The sequence below is a fragment of the Malania oleifera genome, chromosome 5 (assembly GCF_029873635.1).
Source record: "Malania oleifera isolate guangnan ecotype guangnan chromosome 5, ASM2987363v1, whole genome shotgun sequence".
Classification (NCBI taxonomy): domain Eukaryota; kingdom Viridiplantae; phylum Streptophyta; class Magnoliopsida; order Santalales; family Ximeniaceae; genus Malania; species Malania oleifera.
The window spans coordinates 92,976,580-92,997,664 of NC_080421.1; the positions used below are offsets into that span (position 1 = coordinate 92,976,580).

A 21,085-nucleotide genomic window follows, 5' to 3' on the forward strand; every position below is an offset into this window, starting at 1 on the left:
CATTTCCTATGAAGGTGGTGTTAATGAATTACAGTGCTTCAATGTTTACCACATGCATGTCATTTTCTTACATGAATAGCTTATTGCTTCTAATTACTTTTTATTCAACTCTTGCGAATGTGTTTCTGTGGTAAACAGTGGTATACCTTGGTTGACTAGTTAAGCGACGAGTGCTTTTACTAGTGTCGCACAACCCTTCACAAGGTATGAAGTGCTTGACCTGTGATAGTTGGTATCAGAGTTCGGTTAATTGCTTCGTGAATTTTTACTTTTTTATTTTTTATTTTTTCTTTGGAATTTCTTCGTGAATTCGATTGACTTCATATATGAGATTTTGTGAAAGCATAGGCAAGAGACCATGCCAATCTATATCGAAAGAATTGAGGCACTAGAGGCACAGGTTGAGATAGCTAACAATGTAGCCAATGGCGATGGAGATGGCTAAACTTGCTAACCATGTTGATGCATTAGAGGGATCACAAAAACATTAATAGGGTTCTATGATGGGGATGCAGAAGACTTCCATGCTACAATAGAAGTTTACAAATTCAGTGAGTGATCTAAATGCCAAGATGAAGCTGATGGTTCTTGTTATGGGAAATTCCAACTCTATGGAGATAGAGTATGGAAGAACAAAGGTGCCAGAGCCCAGAGCGTATGAGGTGCATGTGAAGCTAAGGAGTTGGAACTTCTTAATTGACATGGAACAATACTTTCATGTAGCAAGGATCGACTCAGAGGAGGCAAAAATATCTGGGGCTATAATGTACTTGAGTGGTGACTCTAAGCTTTAGTGGCATACCAAGTATGATGAAATACATAATGGACAGTGGTAATTGATTGTTGGCAGATTCGTAAAGAGAGCTCAAGCCCAATCCTTTCTTGAGGATGTCGAGTACAATACTTGGTGTAAATTGTGCGACCTTAAGCACACTGGCACAATTAGGGTGTATGTGAAACAATTCTCTTCTTGGATGTTGGATATCTAATACATGTCAAATAAAGACAAGATGATCTATTTTCTTAAGGGTTTGAAACCGTGGGCAATGGCTAAGCTTCATCAACAAAGAGTTAAAGACTTGCCTACTGCACAGGCCACTGTGGAATGCTTGACTGACTATGTTGGAGAGAGTTTTGCTATGTCCAGAGAGAGTAGTATGGGTGGAAATAGTGGAAACTATTCAAGAACAGAAAATCAAAAGTAGGGGAGCCAATATTAAGGCATCGACTTCAAAGGAAGCTTCATTATCTCAATCTTTCAATACATCCAATGGTAAGGGTAACATGATTGGGTTGAGACCCTTACAGAGTTGTTGATTTCCCTCATAAGTCATCGCTTAGTGCCTTGCAAGCTTCCTTGCAGAGTGGGCATAGGGAGATGATGATGATGATGAGGATGAAACCCTAAAGGATGGGTGCAATGAAATTACTCAACATGTTGGAGAGGCAAGAAAAAGAACCTAAAGTTACCAGTTAAAGGGTTAATGTTTGTGGATCTGCATATCAATGGGAAAAGAACCTATGCTGTGATGGATACTGGGACTAACTTTAACTTTTTCTCATAGGCAGAAGTGCAGAGACTCAAATTTAATTTGGAGGACTCATGATGCATGAAAGCGGTTAACTTTGCCGCTTAGTTTATTTTGGGCGTAGCCAAGTTTGTAACTATGAAGTTTGCACAGTGGGTGGGACAAGTGAATTTCACAGTCGTGCCAATGGATGATTTCTAAGTCATACTTCAAATGGAATTCTTTAAAGAGACTTACCGATGCCATTTGCCAGTGGCTTGTGTCTGATGGGGAGACAAACCTTGCATGGTGCAAGCCATTGTAAAGAAAAGGGATCACGAGAAGTTCCTATTCACCATGTAGGTGCAACTCAAGACGGGTTCAAAAAGGGGTGAGCGAACATTTCTAGCCACATTGGGGGTAGATTGAGAAGTAGGCCAAGAGTGGGTACCTATTGCAGTCCAATCTATTTTGGACAAGTATAAAGTTGTAGTGCCAGATAAACTACCTCATAACTTGCCTCCATAAAGGAGTGTCGAGCATAAGATTGAGTTGTTACTAGGGGTGAAGCCTCTAGCTAAAGGTCCACATCAAAGGATGCCTCCAGAGTTAGTAGAGTTAAGAAAACAACTTGATGAGTTACTGGAAGTAGGCTATATACATCCTTCGAAACCATCGTTTAAAGCACCAGTGTTTTTTGAGAGGAAACATAATGGGCACATGTGTATGTGTGTGGACTACCACATGTTCAACAAGTGACTTAGCAAAATAGGTATCTCATTCCTTGATTGTTGATTTTTTTGATCAGCTAAGTCATGCTAAGTACTTCACCGAACTTGAAATGCGGTTAGCCTACTAGCAGGTGAAAATAGCATATGGTGATGATCTGATGACTACTTACAGAACACAATACTAGGCGTATGAATTCTTGGTGAATTCATTCAAACATTTTGTAGATTGATAAACTAGGTATTTCACGAGTACCTCGACAAGTTTGTCATGGTATACCTGGATGACATTGTTGTCTATAGTTCCAATCTAGAGGAACATAAAGAGCGTCTACAAAAGGTATTCGACAAGCTAAAGGAGAACCTTTATGTGATCTTTCGCTTAGCGAAGCATCAATTTCTTGGTCATGTGATTAAGCAAGGTCGTCTCCATATGAATATGGAGAAGGTGGTGACTATTCAAGATTGGAAGATCCCAGCAATAGTGAAGGAGCTACGTTCCTTTCTTGGACTTGCCAACTACTATTAAAGGATCATAGTGGGGTACTCGAGGAGAACTACTCCTCTAACAGGACAACTGAAGAAGGTTCATAGGTGGAACTGAACAAAGAAGTGCTAGGAAGCCTTTGACAAGTTGAAGGAAGCCATGATGCCAAATTTGGTACTTGCTCTTCTAGGCATCATAAAGCCCTTAGAGGTATAAACAGATGCATCAAAGTATGCCCTAGGTGTAGAGCCTTGCCAAATGATAAAACACTTGATAGTAAGGTTACCATGACAATGCAAGAAAGCATTAAATAGAACCTTGGCAAAGATCTAATTTCCCAAACCTCATGAAGTTGGTGAAGAGGGCAAAGCTTGTTAGCTCTAATTAGAAGATGAATTGTTGATAGCACATGATAATTGACTCTTTGTGCCTCGAGTTGGATATCTGAGGAAGACATTGCTAAGTGAGTGTCATGACAACATGTGGCAAGCCATCTAGGATAGCATCACACTTTGGTATTGTTGGCGATTACTGAGCACACATGCATGATAAGGTGGTCAAGTATACCTAAACTTGTCTCACCTACAAGCAAGACAAGGTGGAGCTGAAGAAGATTGCATGGCTACTAGAGCCCCTTCCAATATTAGCGAGACCATGGAAGAGTGTCACGCTTTGACTTCATCACCAACCCACTAGAATTGGGGAAGATGGGCCTATGATTGTCGTTATAGACAAATTTTCAAAGTATGGTGCATTTATACTAGCACCGAAGTACTATTTGGCAGAAGAGACAACCCACTTGTTTTTCAAACATGTGGTTAAATATTGAGGTGTTCCCCAAGATTTTTCCAGTTATCAAGACTCAAGATTCGCAGGCAACTGGATAAAACTTTTCAAAATCCTCAGTTAACAATTTCACATCGCGTCAAGCTACCACCCTTAGACAGATGGACAAATGGAGAAACTCGATGACTACTACAAGAGTACTTGCGACATTTCGTCACCGCCAATCAAAAGAATTGGGGTGTAGCTACTCAACATAGCTCAATTTTGTTTCAATGTCCAAAAGAGCTCAACATCCAACAAAAGTCTTTTTGAGCTTGTTATAGGCCAGCAGCTACTGTTTCCTCACACAACGGATGAGTCATACAAAAAAAAGAGTCTGAAAGCATACATCTTGACCAAAGAATGGAGACAAAATGCAAAGATCACCTGAGCTTACCTAGAGAAAACTTCTAAGCAAATGAAGAAGTGGGCAGATCAGGGGAGAAGACGTACTTCAACATGAGTGATTTGGTGCTTATTAAGCTCCATCCAAAACATATCAAGTCACTATGAGGCCGAGACAGTAGACCACTTCGCAAATATGAAGGACAAGCCCTCATCTTGGCTAAAGTTAAGAAGGCCTCTTACAAGGTTGATGCTCTAATTTGCATGAAAATGCATCCTATGTTTCATGTCAAATGCTTCAAGCCACTCAACGCCAACACTAAAGATCCAAGTAGAAGTTAGTCAGCCAAAGCACCACTAAAGATAGTGCAACTTGAAAGAAGAGACATTGAAGTCATCCTTGCAGACAGAGAGTTCACACCATCAAGGAAGAAGCAGAACGAGTTCTTAGTGAAGTGAAAAGGCGTTGGAGACAAAGATATCAGATGGATGTCAGCAAAGTCTTGCAATCATTTGTGGCGAAGTTGAAGAATACCTAGCATCAAAGTCTATGGGGCATCGACCACATAGTGGGGGAGAATATCACATGCCGCTAGTTCAGGGCATTATGCTTGCCTATGACCACTTGTCTTATGTCCATGGGATGGGTTACCATATGTAAAATGGAAGACCTAACCTCAAAGATAGGGCTCTCCTTTTATTTATAATATATGTCAAGCACAATGCTAATGACCATAACACCCTTACTAACTGACACTCACTAACATAACTACATATACTAAAAATGTTAAATGACCAAATAATCATTAACACTCCCCCTCAAGCTGCAACATATATATATTATATGCTCCTAGCTTGATACAAATAAATTTCACAATGAGCACCCTCCCAAGGCCTTAGTGAACAAATCAACAAGCTGAAAATCATACTTCACATGAGTGGTTGTAATGAGCTTTTGTGCAAGTTTCTCCTCAACAAAGTGGCAATCAACTTCTATGTGCTTCGTCCGCTCATAGAAGACCAAGTTGGAGGCAATATGAATAGCAGCTCGATCATCACACATCAACTTAATAGGCTAAGAATATGGAAAACCTAGTTCTTCCAACATGTTCTTCAACCAAGCTAGTTCACATGTAGTGTGAGTCATAGCCCTATACTCAGACTAAGCACTTGACCTAGCCACCATAGTTTGTTTCTTACTCTTCCAAATTCCCATCAACAAAGATGTAGTACCCGATTGTGGATCTTCGGTTGGAAAGCGACTTGGCCCAATCTGCATCTATATATCCCTGAATATGAGTGTGAACCCAATCCTGATATAAAAGACCTCTCTCTAATGCACCTTTGAGATATCTCAAAATGCGAATTACTACATCCTAGTGACTTGTTCTCGGGGAGTCGAGAAACTAACTCACAACACTTGTTGCGAAAGATATATCTAGTCGAGTGACTAAGATAATTGACCTAGCCACCATAGTTTGTTTCTTACTCTTCCAAATTCCCATCAACAAAGATATAGTACCCGATTGTGGATCTTTGGTTGGAAAGAGACTTGACCCAATCTGCATCTATATGTCCCTGAATATGAGTGTGAACCCAATCCTGATACAAAAGACCTCTCCCTAATGCACCTTTGAGATATCTCAAAATGCGAATTACTGCATCCTAGTGACTTGTTCTTGAGGAGTCGAGAAACTTACTCACAACATTTGTTGCAAAAGATATATCTAGTCGAGTGACTAAGATAATTCAACTTTCCAACAAGTCTCCAGTATCGTTCTAGGTTAGCCAACAATTCAGCCATATCTATAACTTACTATTGGGATCCATGGGTTTATCAATGGGTTTGGATCCCAACAGCCATGTCTCATCTAAAAGATCAAAACATACTTCCTCTTTGACGAGACGATTCTTGTACGAGATCTCAATACTTCAATACCCAACAAGTACTTCAATGACCCTAAATCCTTGGTTCAAAACTTACTCTATAGGAAAAGCATTAGGTCCTAAATGCCTTGTCATCATCATCAGTGATAACAATGTCATCCACATACACAATAAGCAAAATCCTCCTAGATAGTATAACGGTAAAATACAAAGTGATCTAGTACTATAACACTAAATCGGCTAAACCATGCATTGGGAGATTGTTTTAATCCACATAACGATTTCTTGAGCTGATATATTGAGCCTAGCTCCCCTGAGCAACAAACCTTGGTGGTTGCTCCATATAGACCTCCTATTGAAGATCACCATGTAAGAAAGCATTCTTCACATCTAACCAATGTAAAGGCCAATGACGAGTAGTGGTTAAGGAGATGAACAAACATAGTAATGCAAGTTTAGCGATATGAGATAATGTCTGAATAATTCAAACTGTACACTTGAGTATATCCCTTTGCAACAAGGCAGGCCTTCAAACGATCCACAAAACCATCAGGATTGACTTTCACATTGTACATCTAGTGACAACCAACTACAAACTTATCAGGAGGAAGAAATACCAAATCCTAAGTATCATTATCATATAGCGCATGCATCTCTTCAACCATCCCCACCTAGAATGGGATATAACTTCATAAATAGATTTTGGAAGAGCAATAGAAGATAGAGTACAAAAAAAATAGTAATACAAGGGTGACAAGATATCATAACAAACAAAATTAGAGATTGGATGTTGGGTACAACTACGTTTACCTTTCCAAACAGCTATAGGAGGATCAACATCATGGGAAATAAGATCAATAGACGAGGGAACTAGAGGCACAGTAGTAGAAGTTAGAGGAGGCATTCCTCCCTTAAGTCACCATGTGTATACCTGAAAATTGGGATAATCCAAACAATGAGAAGGAATCAAATTGAATGAAGATGTAAGAGGATTGGGCATGGATAATAGGTTGGGATTTGGAAGGCAAGGCAAAGGAAGGGACTCAACAAAGTCAACAGAACTTGAGCAATCAGAGTAGTATGGTGTACACTCAAAAAAGGTGACATCAACAGAGACAAAGATTTGACGTAATGTAGGGCTATAACATCAATATCCCTTTTGAGTATAGGAATAGCCCAGAAAAATACATTTGATAGCACAAGGATCCAACTTATTTGTTCTTGGAGTTAACTGATAGACAAAGGACACATGATCCAATATATGAGGAGGAAGGGAAAACAAAGGAGCCTTAGGGAAGGTAAATAAATATGGGATCTTACCACAAATGACAAAGAATGACATTTTATTTAAGAGGGAGCAAGTTGTGAGCACAACTTTACTCCAAAAATTTTTGGGGGCATTCAATTGATACAATAGGATATGAGCGAATTCAAGAATATATCTAATTTTCACTCTACAACTCCATTTTGGTCTGGAGTGTGGCACAAGAGGACTAATGGATCATAACAGAATTAGTCATATAGGCAGCAAATTGGGTATTGAAGTACTCCTTAGCATTATCACTACAAGTATCCTAATTGGCACATCAAACTAAACCTTTATTTAAGAACAAAAGGCACAAAAGATATTAAAAACCTCATAACAATCTTTGATTAAATACAACCAAGTCATCTTGGAGTAGTCATCAACAAATGTAACAAAGCACTGAAACCCCAACTTCGACATGACACGACTAGTAGGGTGTACAAAAATTACCAAAAAATAAAAAATTGGACCGAAATACATTTCGGTTTGGTTTTTCAATCCTTGGTTTCGATTTCAGTTTGTAAAAATAAAAAATTTCAATTCCAGTTTCTGTTTGGGTTTCCAATTGAAAACCAAACCGAAAAACCGATTAAATTAAATTATGTTATAAATTTATATAATATTAATGATAATCTAGAGCATACTTAGATTCATAAATTTTTTAATTATTTTATAATGTACAATCCACCCATTGATAAATAAATATTTTATATTTTTAGTTGAGAATAAATCTTAATTCAAATTACTAACAGAAGAGCTTCATGAGACGTGGATTTTATACATGTGGAGAGGCTCCCCCACCTCTTAGATTGTTGATGTGGGATGAGTAGTGTAAAGGGAAATTGCGCCTCACTGTGCAACAGAAATCAAGCTTGCCCAGAGCCCCAACTTGCCCATGCCCAGCCTCCTTGCAAAATTTGCACCGTCCCAAATCGATTGTTTATGGGAAGGGAATGGATTTCTCTTCCGATAAATACCAACACCATCCTCCTCCACTCCCAAGCCATGTGGTGGGCTTCAAAGTCAATCCAATAGCTCAAGTCTGGGTCGTGCAATTTAATTGCAAGCCTAAGAGCAGCTCCTTGTCCACTCAGTCCATTAATGGTTATTTGTTCATTCAATTCAAAATTTTGAAAAACCAAATATAACAAAACAAAACCAAAAAACCTATGGTTCGATTCTTTTGTTCACCCACATTTAATAGTTTGGCTTCAGTTTATTGTCTTTGATAACTAAGGGGTTCAGTTAGGTGCGTGATTTTTTCAATAACCGAACCAAATAAAATCGATTACACCTCTAATGACTAGGGCCCCAAACACTGGAATAGACTAGCATAAAAGGACTAACCGCCCGTTTGCCGACCCACGATGCAAAGGGAACATGATGATATTTTCCCAATTGACAAGACTCGTACGCAAGATTACACACATAACTCAAGGTGGGAACTAGTTGTTTCAACTTGTCCAAGGACGGATGACCAAGGCGACAATGGATCTGAAGTGGTGTAGCAACGGCTATACAGGAAATGGTAGGAGAGAACGACTCAAAAGTAGCAAAGCCCATGAGCCTCACGTCTTGTGCCAATTGTCTTCCTCGTCTTCAGATACTGAATAACCAAAGAATCAGGAAAGAAGGTTACAGAACAATTTAGTCACTTTGTAAGCTTATTAATTGACATGAGATTGAAAGGGGATTTAGAAATGTATAAAATAGATGAAAGAGAGATGGAGGGAGTAGGATTCATTGTTCCTACCCCCTTAAGCACAGTAGTGGACACATAAGCAAAGGTAACTTGAGGTAGATTTTTAGGATACTAGAGAGAGGAAAAGAAGTTGATTGCGCCCATCATATGGTAGTGGTAGCGAAATCGATAACCCAAGGACTAGTAGGAGAGATACCAAATGACATATAGACTGTTGGATTACCTTTCTAGGTAAAAGATCTAATGTGAGAAGATGCTTGTTGATATGATTGATACTGTAGAAACCTTGAATACTCCTCCTCTGATATAATCACAGTACGCGGATCACTCAAACAAGTGACTAAAGAGGGAACCATGATTTTGAGATTTGCAAACTCCACCCCAACACTCACAAACTTAGACCTGTGCTAACAAGATTAATTTTTGGAACAACTAGAACAATCACGAACAAGGAAACCTCCCACGAACAAGTCACAAATAAATCAGCACAAGGTTGCCACAACACCAAGAAACTGGCACAGCCCTAAGAAACCAACACACAGCACCAAAACAAATGGAGCAACCACAAACAAGGTGACTCACCACAAACAAGTTAGAAATAAATCAGAACAAGGCTGCCACAGCAGCAAGAAACTTAGACACGGCCCCAAGAAACCAACACACAGCACTGGAACAATTGAAGCAATCCCAAACAAGGTGACCCACCACAAATGAGTCACAAATAAATCAGCACAAGGCTGCCACAGAACCAAGAAACTTAGACACAGCCCCAAAAAACCAACACACAGCATTGGAACAATTGGAGCAACCACGATCGAGGTGACCCACCATGTATGAGTCACAACTAAACCAGCATAAGGCTTCCACAGCCCCCCACCCCCCCTCCCCCCTCCCCAAAAAAAAAGATACACGGAGACAACCACAAACGAGGTGAACCAACGAAACTACCACTAAAAAGTACCAACAAACTGATATAACACTGCCACAACCTCACAAAACAACTTGTGAACATTGCCACTGCTCCAAGAGACTCGCCAATGGTCCTTCACTCTTCACTAACACCAAACAACTAACAAATTAACACAAGTGCATGGTTGAAAAAATTGCATCTTTGAGAAAAACACAAGCTCAATAGCTTGATATTATGGTATATGGATGGAATCAGATCATTCTAGAGGAAAAAAACAGAAAAAGGTGTGGGGTTGGGACTGCCAGAAGTTTCCCAGCACGTGCTGGGAAACTTCTGGCAATAAGATTTGCAAGTTTATAGTTCAGAGGGTTCTGTCTTTGACTATGTGAATGGTTTTGTGAAATATTGAAGAGTTGTAGTGGTTCTGAGAAGGGCAGCAATGGGAGGGTAATTTTTGGCGACAATTGAGTTTGGTTTGGTGGTAGGGTTTAGGTTGGATCATGCTCTAATACCAAGTTAGGTTACTCCTTTATCTAAAAACTTAAGCTAATAGGTTGTGGGCCAACAATGTATATCAAGCTTTAACAAGTGTGTTCATGCCATAAAGTGGGAGCATGAATCCTCGGTCAATTTGATGTTTCATAGTGCCAGAGCTAAAATAGCATAGAAAGCTCTTTAGGGGAGGATGTGTTCATCAATCATTGTAAAACTCACTAGCATTTGTAAATGTGTTTAGCCTACTTGCCTCCCTCACTAAACATATGGAGGTGCTGTTAATGAATTACATTGCTTCAATGTTCATTGGGTGTTTGTCATTTGCTTACATGAATTGTTTACTGCTTCCGCTTACTTTTCATTCAACTATTATGAATATATTCTTATGGTAAACTGTGATATGCTTTGGGTGACTAGTTAAGCAAGAGTACTTTAGCTAATGTAAGCTTTGGTTGAAGTGTTCGGCCAATGACACGATTCTAGCATTTGCACACATTGTGGCAGGGACAGTCATACTATTGATTGTTGTTGGGATGTCCTTGGGAATAGACTTGGGCCAACAAATCTTTTGCGAGGGTGATTCTATTGTTGACACTTTAAATGCACATACCCACTTTGGGGAGTTGAGTACATCACCGAACCTATCCCGATGGAGTGCAGCAATCATATTTTATGCTACAACAACTTCAAACTCAGTCTTCTACATCTAGTACTATTGTGTCCCATTTAGGCACAGCCAATCTTCTTGCCTTTTCATCCACATCACCTTCGGTTATAGATTCTTGCGCCTTCTCCCATATGACAATTAATCCAATTTGTTTCAATCCTTGAACTCCATTGATTGCGCTTGCTGATGATTTGGTTACACCCATTTTTTGTTGTGGCAATATCCTTTCAATTACTTTTGTTCCTCTTTCCTCTATGTTATATGTGCCTAAATTTCTTTGAACTAGTTATGAGTTTGCCAATTAATTAAACTCATAACTATTCTATGACCCTCTTTCCTTCTCATTATGTTATTCAGGATCTCCCAATGAAGAAGGGGATTGGTGGAGGTTTAAGAGTGATGGCATGTACTATTTTGATGATGGTCATGGTGGATCCAATTTTTATTATACAACTTCCTCAATTTCTACTCATGGTGCTTCTGTTGATCAATGGCATGCTTGTTTGGGTCATCCATCCCTTCAAACACTAGAACTAAGTTTTTCCAAAGTTCGAGTCAGTTTCTCATTTTGTGTGTCCTACATGTTACTTGGAATTTGACTTTTTTTCATCAAATAGTTTGGGGTCCATGTAGAGTCAAGAATTTGATTGTTCATCAATATTTAGTATGATCTGGATCTATTTGTTAAATGACAAGTTCAAACTTTTGAATGTATTTACTCAATTCTACTAGGAAATAAAAACTCATGTACATGTCAATGACCATAATACCCTTACTAACTCACACTTACTAACATAAATAGCACATACTAATAATGCTAAATGATCAAAATAATCATTAACACTTCCCCTCGAGCTAGAGCATATATATCATATGCTCCTCACTAGTTACAAATGGATTTAGCATGAGCACCTACGAAGGATTTAGTGAATAAATCAATGAGCTACGCTGAGCTACAACTCAAACTTCACATGAATGGTTGTTATGAGCTTCTGCACAAACTTCTCCCAGCAATCAACTTCAATGTGCTTTGTCTGCTCATGGAAAACTGGGTTGGAGGCAATATAAAAAGTAGCTCGATTATCATACATCAACTCCATAGGACATGGGGGCACCTGGGTGATCTTCTGGCAAAAAATTTTCACCCACCAACTAATCTCGGAGGGATTTGTGAATAGTTACGGTGTTGGTTAAGTGAAATACGATAGAATTGTTGAGATTCTGAAGAAGGCAATGTCGTCCAGGAAGTTTCTAGTGACTGCAGTGTTTTCCGGCGACTTATGGACTTGTTTCCAACCTTTAAAGGTACAAATGATCCTCCTATAATGGCAAACTTTCATAGGACAATCAGGTGTAGGGTTTGTTTTGGCAGTAGGGTTTAGGTCGAATCTTGCTCTAATTCCATGTTGAATAATTGGGTAAAATGGAAGACCTAAGCTCAATGATAGGTCTCTCCCTCTATTTATAATATATGCCGAGTACATTCTAATGACCATAATATCCTTACTAACATAACTCTAGTACATACTAACAATGCCAAACGACCAAAATAACCATTAACAAAGGCAAAAACTATTGAGGAATTGTTTAAAGAATGCTTAAACTACTCCTGCGAAATGTATCATTCCATAATATGATGGTGATTTAAAAGGCATTCCTGAGGCGTGCCTTGAGGCGTTTTGAGGGTAAAATGCCTCAAGTGTAATGTAAACTGCAAAAGTCCCAAAATGCGTACCCATTTTGGAGTTGGACATACACCTCAGCCAGAAAAACTCATATTTCATGCCTCAATAAACAAGCCGTACACATCTTGGGCTCCATTATTCGTGCAACTTCCGGAGCAGAACGAGCTCCCCACGACATCGAAAAATACTCTCTTTCCATTTATCGATGTTCTCCTGGAAGACGACTCCTCCGACAGGACGACTGGGTTGTCTCTCTTCAGCCAATCAAGCACCATGACTCTCCTTCTCCCCCTCCCCCCCCCCCCCCCCCCCAACCCCTACTTCAGTCGTTTACCAACCTCAGATCTTCTACAGATCTGTGCCCTTGTCTTCTCAGGCAATTCTACCCCACGTTGAGGACCTAATCCAATTTTTGACACTCTTCAACCTCATCTGCTTCAGATCTTCATGCAGGAGCCCCTCTTCTCGACACTCAGCTGCTTCACGAAAAAACATCTCTTTGCAGACTTATCTCACTTTAAAGAGAGAGAGAGTCGTGACTGAATCAAACTGTTTTAACCAAGAAAGGCAATGGGTTTGGAGTTACATATTTAAGCCTGGATGGGAACGTGGCAGTGGCCTGGTAATTCATGGCCAATATCCCCACAGCTAGCTTCATCTTAGACTCTTTAAGCTATTTTTAGGGGTAAATTTTAAAGAAAATGCTGTATTTAAATTACTGAATAAAATTCATATTATTTTTAGTATGCATAATTTATTTACATATATTTTTAGATAAAATATTAAATTCCCAAAAGGCTTACGCCTTGCCTCGTTGAGATAAAACCTTAAAATGCCTTGCTTTACACCTTCACCTTTTGAAACACTGATATGACATAAGTAGAAGAAAGGAACAAGGAAGATTCTGTCTGCCTCGAAAGAAATCAAACAAGGCACAAGCAAATAAATACCCACTGAAAACTAAAACACTGCTACCTGTGCCATTAACAGCGTTCATAGACAATTCTGTGACAGGAAAAGTTAAGACCACTACTGCTCTATGCCTTTCTAACAGCTATACCTAACTAACTCTGTAATGTTATCTGAAATTATGGTGCAATGCTTTACCAAAATAATGCAAAAACCATGCCAGAGTTTCACTAATTCCAACACAGTGATTGTAAGATAGTCTTCTGTAGACACTAAATTTTCTTTCAAAAAATTTCCTAGGAGTGTAAATCAGAAATCTTAAAAAGTAAGACACCATAGAGATCTCAGGCCTCTAATATAGAAAAGGTACTCAATAAGATATTATGAGTATATGCTGTGTTTAGGAGCATGGATTTCAGGCTTCAAATTTGGATTTGTATGGATTTTTATGAAATTCAGTATAATTTCATCTTGCATTTTATTCAAATCCGCATTAATCCAAATCCATGGTTCAAATTTCAAGCTCCCAAACATGGGGAAGTATTTCAGTGCCCCTATTTATTTACTGGAACCAAAAAACTACTGAGTAATTGTTTAAAAAGAGTTTAATATTTCATGTGGCCTGTATCATTCCACAATTGGCCTGTATCATTCCACAATACATGACATATGTAGATGACAGGGAACAAGGAAGATTTCCTCCTGAGTCCCCATTGCTATCTCAGTATCAGTCTACCTCAAAAGAAATCAAACAAGGCACAAACAAGTAAATACCCATAGAAAACTAGATAAAATTAGTAAAAATGATGTTGCAATGCTTTACCAAATGACAAAAAAGAAAAAAAAACCATGTATGAGACTTCACTAATTCCAACAAAATGTTAGTAAGATAGTGTCAGTATAAAGTAAATCTTCTTTGAAAAATTGCCAAGACATGGAAATCAGAAAACTTAAAAATTAGACATGCCAATAACAACCTCAGGCTTATAATATTGAAAATGTACAAATCAGATATTATGAATATATGTTCTCAGTTTTTCTCCTTGCCTCGCTAAAGGCTTCCAACAGTACAGAGGGACCTGAGAGCCTCTAGGTCCCCCTAAAAAAAATTTACAAGTTAAAAAAATTCAGTTCGTTATACAATTTGGGATCATGCGTCTTCTTCACCTTGGTGGATATAGTTTTTAATGGAAAAGTTTGCAACTTGGAGGTTCAAAAACTGTCAAACTAAGGTTATGATGGGCTGCACAAATCCTACTATACGGACTTGTAACTGGGTCAATGAAGGCATGGAAATTCTTGGAAACTAACAGAAACAAAGCTGAAGGGAAAGGTATTTAACTGTTACACCTCTAAATGATTCTTTTATAAAGAAAATATTTCATACTCACTTTTTGGGCAGCAAATAAATCCATTACACAGCCAACCAGTTCAATCGATGCTTCTCTTATTGCCAAGAGGTCACAGAAACAGGAAAACAAAAACCTGGAATCTAGCAGCCACTGTGACCGCAACCAGGAATAAGATTCTAAATAGTCAATTTATTTTTAAAAGTCTTCCATGTTATCAAATTGAAAATCAACTAAAACCTCAAAATATATGTATATAAAATGTATGTACATGTGTTTGCGATCTGTGTGCATGCACCACTCAACAATATGCCTAAATGAAAGGCCAAAGCTTCCTTACCAATTTTTTAGCTGGGAAGATGTAACCTCAGAACCCTGGAAACACAATATTGAAACTGCTTAGGGAAGAAAATATATTACATCCTATTATAAATAAATGGATCGTAAAAAAAATGTACTTTACAATATTAATTTGAGATGAATTTTACATACATGAACACTTAATTTATCAGCCCATGACTGTATAGAAGCTGCATTTTTCTGCATTTCAGGTTCATCCAAGAGAGCCCTCTCAATTAATGCCATCTGCTTATCATTCATGATGGTTCGCTTCCGTTTTCTTCGCTGTTTTTCCTCCGATAAAACAGCTTCAACCTTTTCATCCTCTTGAACGCCACTATACCCACCTTCTTTGATTTGATCACTCGATTTTGGAAACTCACTTTTATCCATTGGAGCAATAGAATTCTTTCCTCTTGTTGAGCTCGAATCTGACCCACTTGTCTCAACATTTTGAACATCTCTGTCAATCTCTGTTAAACACGTAGATGCAACCCTTTCGGATTTACCTTTATCTTCACTTCCATCTTGCCTAATTGCCTCCTCTGTTTGGTCCAAATGTTCGCTTTTGGCGTAGAGCTGGTCCACTTCTTGGAAAGCAGAGTTTTCTGACATTTCCTCTTTCAGGTTACCAGCTCTGTTATTAAGATAAGGACCTACTTTCCTCAGTAGAGGTGATGAGCATCCACCTGTACTTTGAACCTCCTAACAGCAGCCAAAGTCTATTTCTCAGATTACAATGTTTTAATTGCAAAAAGGAAAGAAAAGGATGGGGGAAGGGGGAAGACAGGAGGGAAGCCCCTAAGCAAGCCCGTTTAAGACCCGTCAACTCATACCATTTCTAATCACATGCCAAAGAAAACTCATCTAACTTCTAGCTTTTTTTCTTTTTTTTCATATAAAGATAATAAAAGAAGGTATAGCAATATCGAGTGAGAATATACAAACTAAGGGGTCAAGACGCCAACATGAAAAAAAATAAAAATAAAAAACAAAAAACAAAAAAATTAACCTCTAGCTTTGTAGCAACAACTGAAGTGTTAAACCATAAATTCCCAATTCTTGCTTTTAACTGCCAAATAACTTATTTGAGCAGAATAAAAGTCAAATGTGATATCAGCTAAGTAAACTGTTTATGACCATGAGTCAAATGTATTTCAAGAAATCACCTGGTGATGCATACTAAGTTTTGAAGACTTTTCCCAGGATGTTGACCCCTCAAATTTGCTTTCCTGAATTTGCTCCAGCAGTATAGCATTGTTTGCCAAAAAATGACAAATTCACCACAAGCATATTAATAAGAAGCGAAAGGAAATTGCCATGGCAGCAAACCAAAATGGAATAATCTCATCAATGGATAAAGGATGAAAACTTTTACTTGAACTCGATTTCCTTCTGATTCAGCAGGAGGAATTAATGACTGTATTTGTTTAAAGAAGACCCTGCAACAGAAAATTCAAATACATGCAACAATATCCTCCTTATAGAAATAAACAGTGATGCAAAGGGAGTAAAAAAAAAAAAAAAAACACAATATGGTTGTGATATGATTGATGAATAAATGTGCTCTACCTACAAACACACAAATATAAATACAGATAAAACTATTAACATACAGCTTTGTTTCGAAGACAATAGTTGTAGGGCAGGGGCTTACTTAGGTGTGAAAAAATGATACTACAGCCATCAAGACTCTAAATTTCATTTTGATTTTTATTCTTAATCCATCATCCAAACATAAAAAAGAAATGTCATACGGTCCCACTAACATCATGTCCAAGCCTTATCCAAACGGGTTTATGCTATTCAATAAATCTACTTTATCTCAAGCATTATGTTTTCACTATTAAAATGTCAAGGCAAGCATGATTCCCTTAAGACTGGTAGACAACATTACTGCTTGAACTCAAAAACGGTAAATTTATTAAAGAAAGGATTCACCTAAAAGCTCAAGTTGTTAAACGGTCCCACTATCATCATGTCCAAGCCTTATCCAAACAGGTTTATGCTATTCAATAAATCTACTTTATCTCAAGCATTATGTTTTCACTATTAAAATGTCAAGGCAAGCATGATTCCCTTAAGACTGGTAGACAACATTACTGCTTGAACTCAAAAACGGTAAATTTATTAAAGAAAGGATTCACCTAAAAGCTCAAGTTGTTGGGTGAGGCGCCAATAATGGTCTTTAATATCACCAAGATGCCCTTGCATGCAAAAGTACCGTGGGCTTGAAATGAATTTATTGAGAATGTTTAATAAAATGGGAAAACTTAAAACAGTGAATAGATGTCCACCTATATTCATAATGTGTGCTTGTACACTACAATGACCATCATACCCTCACCAACTCACACTAATACAAGTTTGTGATTTCATGATCATACTGGATTAATAGGGAGTCGAGCAATATATTGAACAGAAGAAAGAGAAAATAAGGGAGTAGGATTTATTGCTCCTATTCACTTAACAATACTAGTGGATCCACCAGCAAGGTAACTCGAGGTAGGTCTTATGAATACTTGAGTGTAGAAAAAAGTTGCCTATTTGTGCCATATGGTCAGTGGTGGCCTGGTGGCGGCATCTTAGATTCAAGGCCAAGGGCTAGTGGGGGAGATAATATTACTCGATGACATGCAAGATGTAGGATTACCTTTCTAAGCAAGTGCTGCAATGTGAAGAGATGTTTGTTGGGATACCTGATACTGCAACAAACTCGAATACTCCTTCTGAGACAGATATGGTACATTGTCCACCAATGGCTGAACAAGTAGAGGCAGAATTTGTGGAGGTTCATGAAGGAAACATACTTTTCATGCTCATGGACTCCATCCCAACACTGACAAACAAAACTAATCACCAACAAACTGATAAAAAATACAGCCTCAAACACATCATACACACTGATATAGCACTGCCACAGTTCCAACTACTAGTCACAAACAGCTTCTAACAGCATTAACAAAGCACTGCAAGTGAAGAATTAGAAAGGTTGGGTCTTTGGACCAAAATCCAAGACCTGCAACTCTATATAATGGTTTACAGAGGGAGTCAGGACATATGGGAACAAAGTGGATGAAAAACAAGGCTTAACGAAGCCTCTCATGCCGGCACATGCAGTCGGAACTATCAGCCTTCAGCAGCATGTGAGGGTGTATAGCTATGCTTCCAGCAATGGGATTTCAGGAAGCTACAGATTGATGATGTCCGTGCGCAAACTCTCAAAGGATTACTATGGTTCTGAACTGGCAATATTGTCAAGAAATTTTCCAGTGACTGATAGAGCTGTTTCAGGCCTATGGTGGTGTAAATTACCTCCAACAGTGGCAAATATGTATATGGTTTAGGGCTTGGTAAGATGGTGGCTGCGCACTTACAGTTGAGGTCTTGGGAACCTGTTCTGATACCATGTTAAGCGACCACTTTACCTAAAATCTTAAGCTGTTGGATTGGGGCCATCACAACTTAACAAGCTTTAACACTTCCTTGCATATGCAGCTCGATTGGACAAAGAGAGATAAAGATACAATAAACAACATCCATTACAGGGAATAAGATAATTTTCAACAAATTTATGAATAAACACAGGCAATGAGACAAGAACCCAGGACCTCCTGGCAGCCATGGCTCTGATACCATATCAAGAATGTTTAGTAAATAGGAAAACCAAAAGAGAAAAAAGGCAAATAAGTCTCCCTCTCTATTTATAATATGTGCCAACTGCCATGTATATTACAATGACCATCATAACATTACTAACAGTTACTAACACAGCAGTAACACACAGCAATGACATGGATAAAGCACATATCCACCATATCTTGCTCCATACCATGTTAAGTCACCACTTGATCTAAAAGCTTAAGTTGTTTTAACAATGTATATAAAGCCTTAGCAATCCATAAATGTGCAACTCAATTGCTCATAGAGAGGTAAAATGAGGTAATTTTTTAAACAATAGGCAACAAACATGGCAACAAGAATTGGACATAGGATCCACTTGTAACCACAGCTCTGACACTGACTAACTTTAAACCTTAAGTTGTTAGGTTAGACCCCAAGAATGGTTTTTAATGTCCCTAATAAAACTAATCACTATTATAATGATCAATTGAAAATCTTGCCTACAATCCTAAAATTTAGTATTGTTAAGTCTTTTTTGGAACTCACGATGCTCTCTCCCTGGTGTCACCCTCCTTTGCGACAGCGAGCACGGCGAGCCTTGACAAACATCTTCCTTGCAAATCCCTTGGCCTGAAACCCTTCTTCTCTGATGATCTAGAACAAAAATCAATTTGAAGCCCCAACATCCCCCAAGTAATCAAACCCTATCCCTATTGGTTAGCCCTGTCGAAGCCTGATATCCCTTCGCAGAGACTTTCGTGTATCCTCATGCAAGTCATCCTTGATCTTTGGGGTTCGCTTGAATCCACCAGCGAAAAAGCGTGCACGATCAACATCCTCAGTGACTGAGACTGCCTCTGTGACTCCATCAGCTTCACAGTAGTCTCGTTCAATAGATTGCTTTGACTCTCTTCTTGTGATCCCACCAGTGACAGACTCTCCTGCAGCTAGGACTGCATCTGCGATCCCAATAGAGACGGAGTCGTCTCTTTCGATTGAGACTGATTTGACTCTCTTCTTTAGCGAATGAGATGCTTTTGCGATCCCACCAACAATGATTCTCTCGCTAATCACCCGCAGGGTTTCAACATCCTTCTTCCATACAAATCACTTTAGGAGGCTCTCTTCCATATCAATCAGAAGGCTCTCGGGAGGATTTCTTATCTAGAGACCAAAGCGGCATCCATCCTAATCCTACAAAGCCTATTTGAATCGATCCTAGTTGTTCAAACTTCACCAGAGATCTGAGACTTTCTAGAAGGGGTTCTATTCCAACAAGAATCTTCGCTTTGGCAACCATAATAGGTAGGACTTGTGGGTGGGTTCATGGTACCAATACAACAACAACAAGCCTTAAGTCCCACTAGGTGGGGTCAACTTCATGAATCCTTTTTTGCCAATTCACCCGATCCGATTAAGGGCTATTAAATCCTTCCTCACTACCTCCTTCCAAGTTATTTTAGGCCTACCCCTACCTTTTCTAATGCCAGAAACCATAACTAATTCACTTCTCCTCACCTGTGCTTTACTTGGCATGCATTTCAAATGCCCAAACCATCTAAGTCACCCCTCCCTTATCTTGTTCTCAACCGGTGCTATGCTTAAATTATTATGTATATGTTCATTTCTTACTTAATCTTTTAAAGTTAAACCACTCATCCACTTTAACATACGCATCTCAGCAACTTTCATTTTTTGTACATGTTGTTTCTTAGTTGCTCAGCATTCTGAACCATAAAGCATAGCTGGTCTTATAACCGTCTTATAGAACTTCCCTTTCAGTTTTAAGGGCATTCTACGATCACACAACACACCTGACGCACTCCTCCATTTTACCCAACCTATCTTAATTTTATGTACTACATCTTCTTCAATTTCCCATTCACCTAGCATAATAGATCCAAGATATCTAAATCTATCGGTGCTATTAATCTCTTGATTATCTACTTTAATCTTCTTCCTGTTGCTACTCCTCACATTACTGAAATTTCATTCCATATATTCAGTCTTATTCTACTTACCCTAAACCCTTCAGACTTTAATGTGGCTCTCCAAAGTTCTAAATTAGATTCCACTCTACTCCTACTATCATCAATCAACACGATATCATTTGTAAACAACATACACCAAGGGATCTTATTTTCGATATTTGTAGTAATTTCATCAAGTGCTAAAATAAAAAGATAAGGACTCAAAGTAGAACCTTGATGTACACCTATTGTGATTGGAGACTCTCTAGAATCTCCTTATATAGTCCTAACACTAGTCACTACTCTATCATACATATCCTTAATGACCTTTGTATATCTACTGCAATGA

The 21,085-nt window shown here is 38.6% G+C and overlaps 1 protein-coding gene across 2 annotated transcripts in view; it reads right to left on the reverse strand.

Annotated features, from left to right (window-relative positions):
• LOC131155103 (nodulin homeobox) overlaps positions 1-21,085 on the reverse strand; it is an 89,387-nt gene that overhangs the window by 9,277 nt on the left and 59,025 nt on the right. For both annotated transcript variants that reach the window (XM_058108031.1, XM_058108030.1), the window contains exons 14-17: positions 16,521-16,584; positions 16,312-16,374; positions 15,296-15,847; positions 15,144-15,178 (exon numbers count right to left, since the gene is read on the reverse strand). In XM_058108031.1, the coding sequence (XP_057964014.1) occupies positions 15,144-15,178; positions 15,296-15,847; positions 16,312-16,374; positions 16,521-16,584 (714 nt within the window). The remainder of the gene's footprint in view (positions 1-15,143; positions 15,179-15,295; positions 15,848-16,311; positions 16,375-16,520; positions 16,585-21,085) is intronic.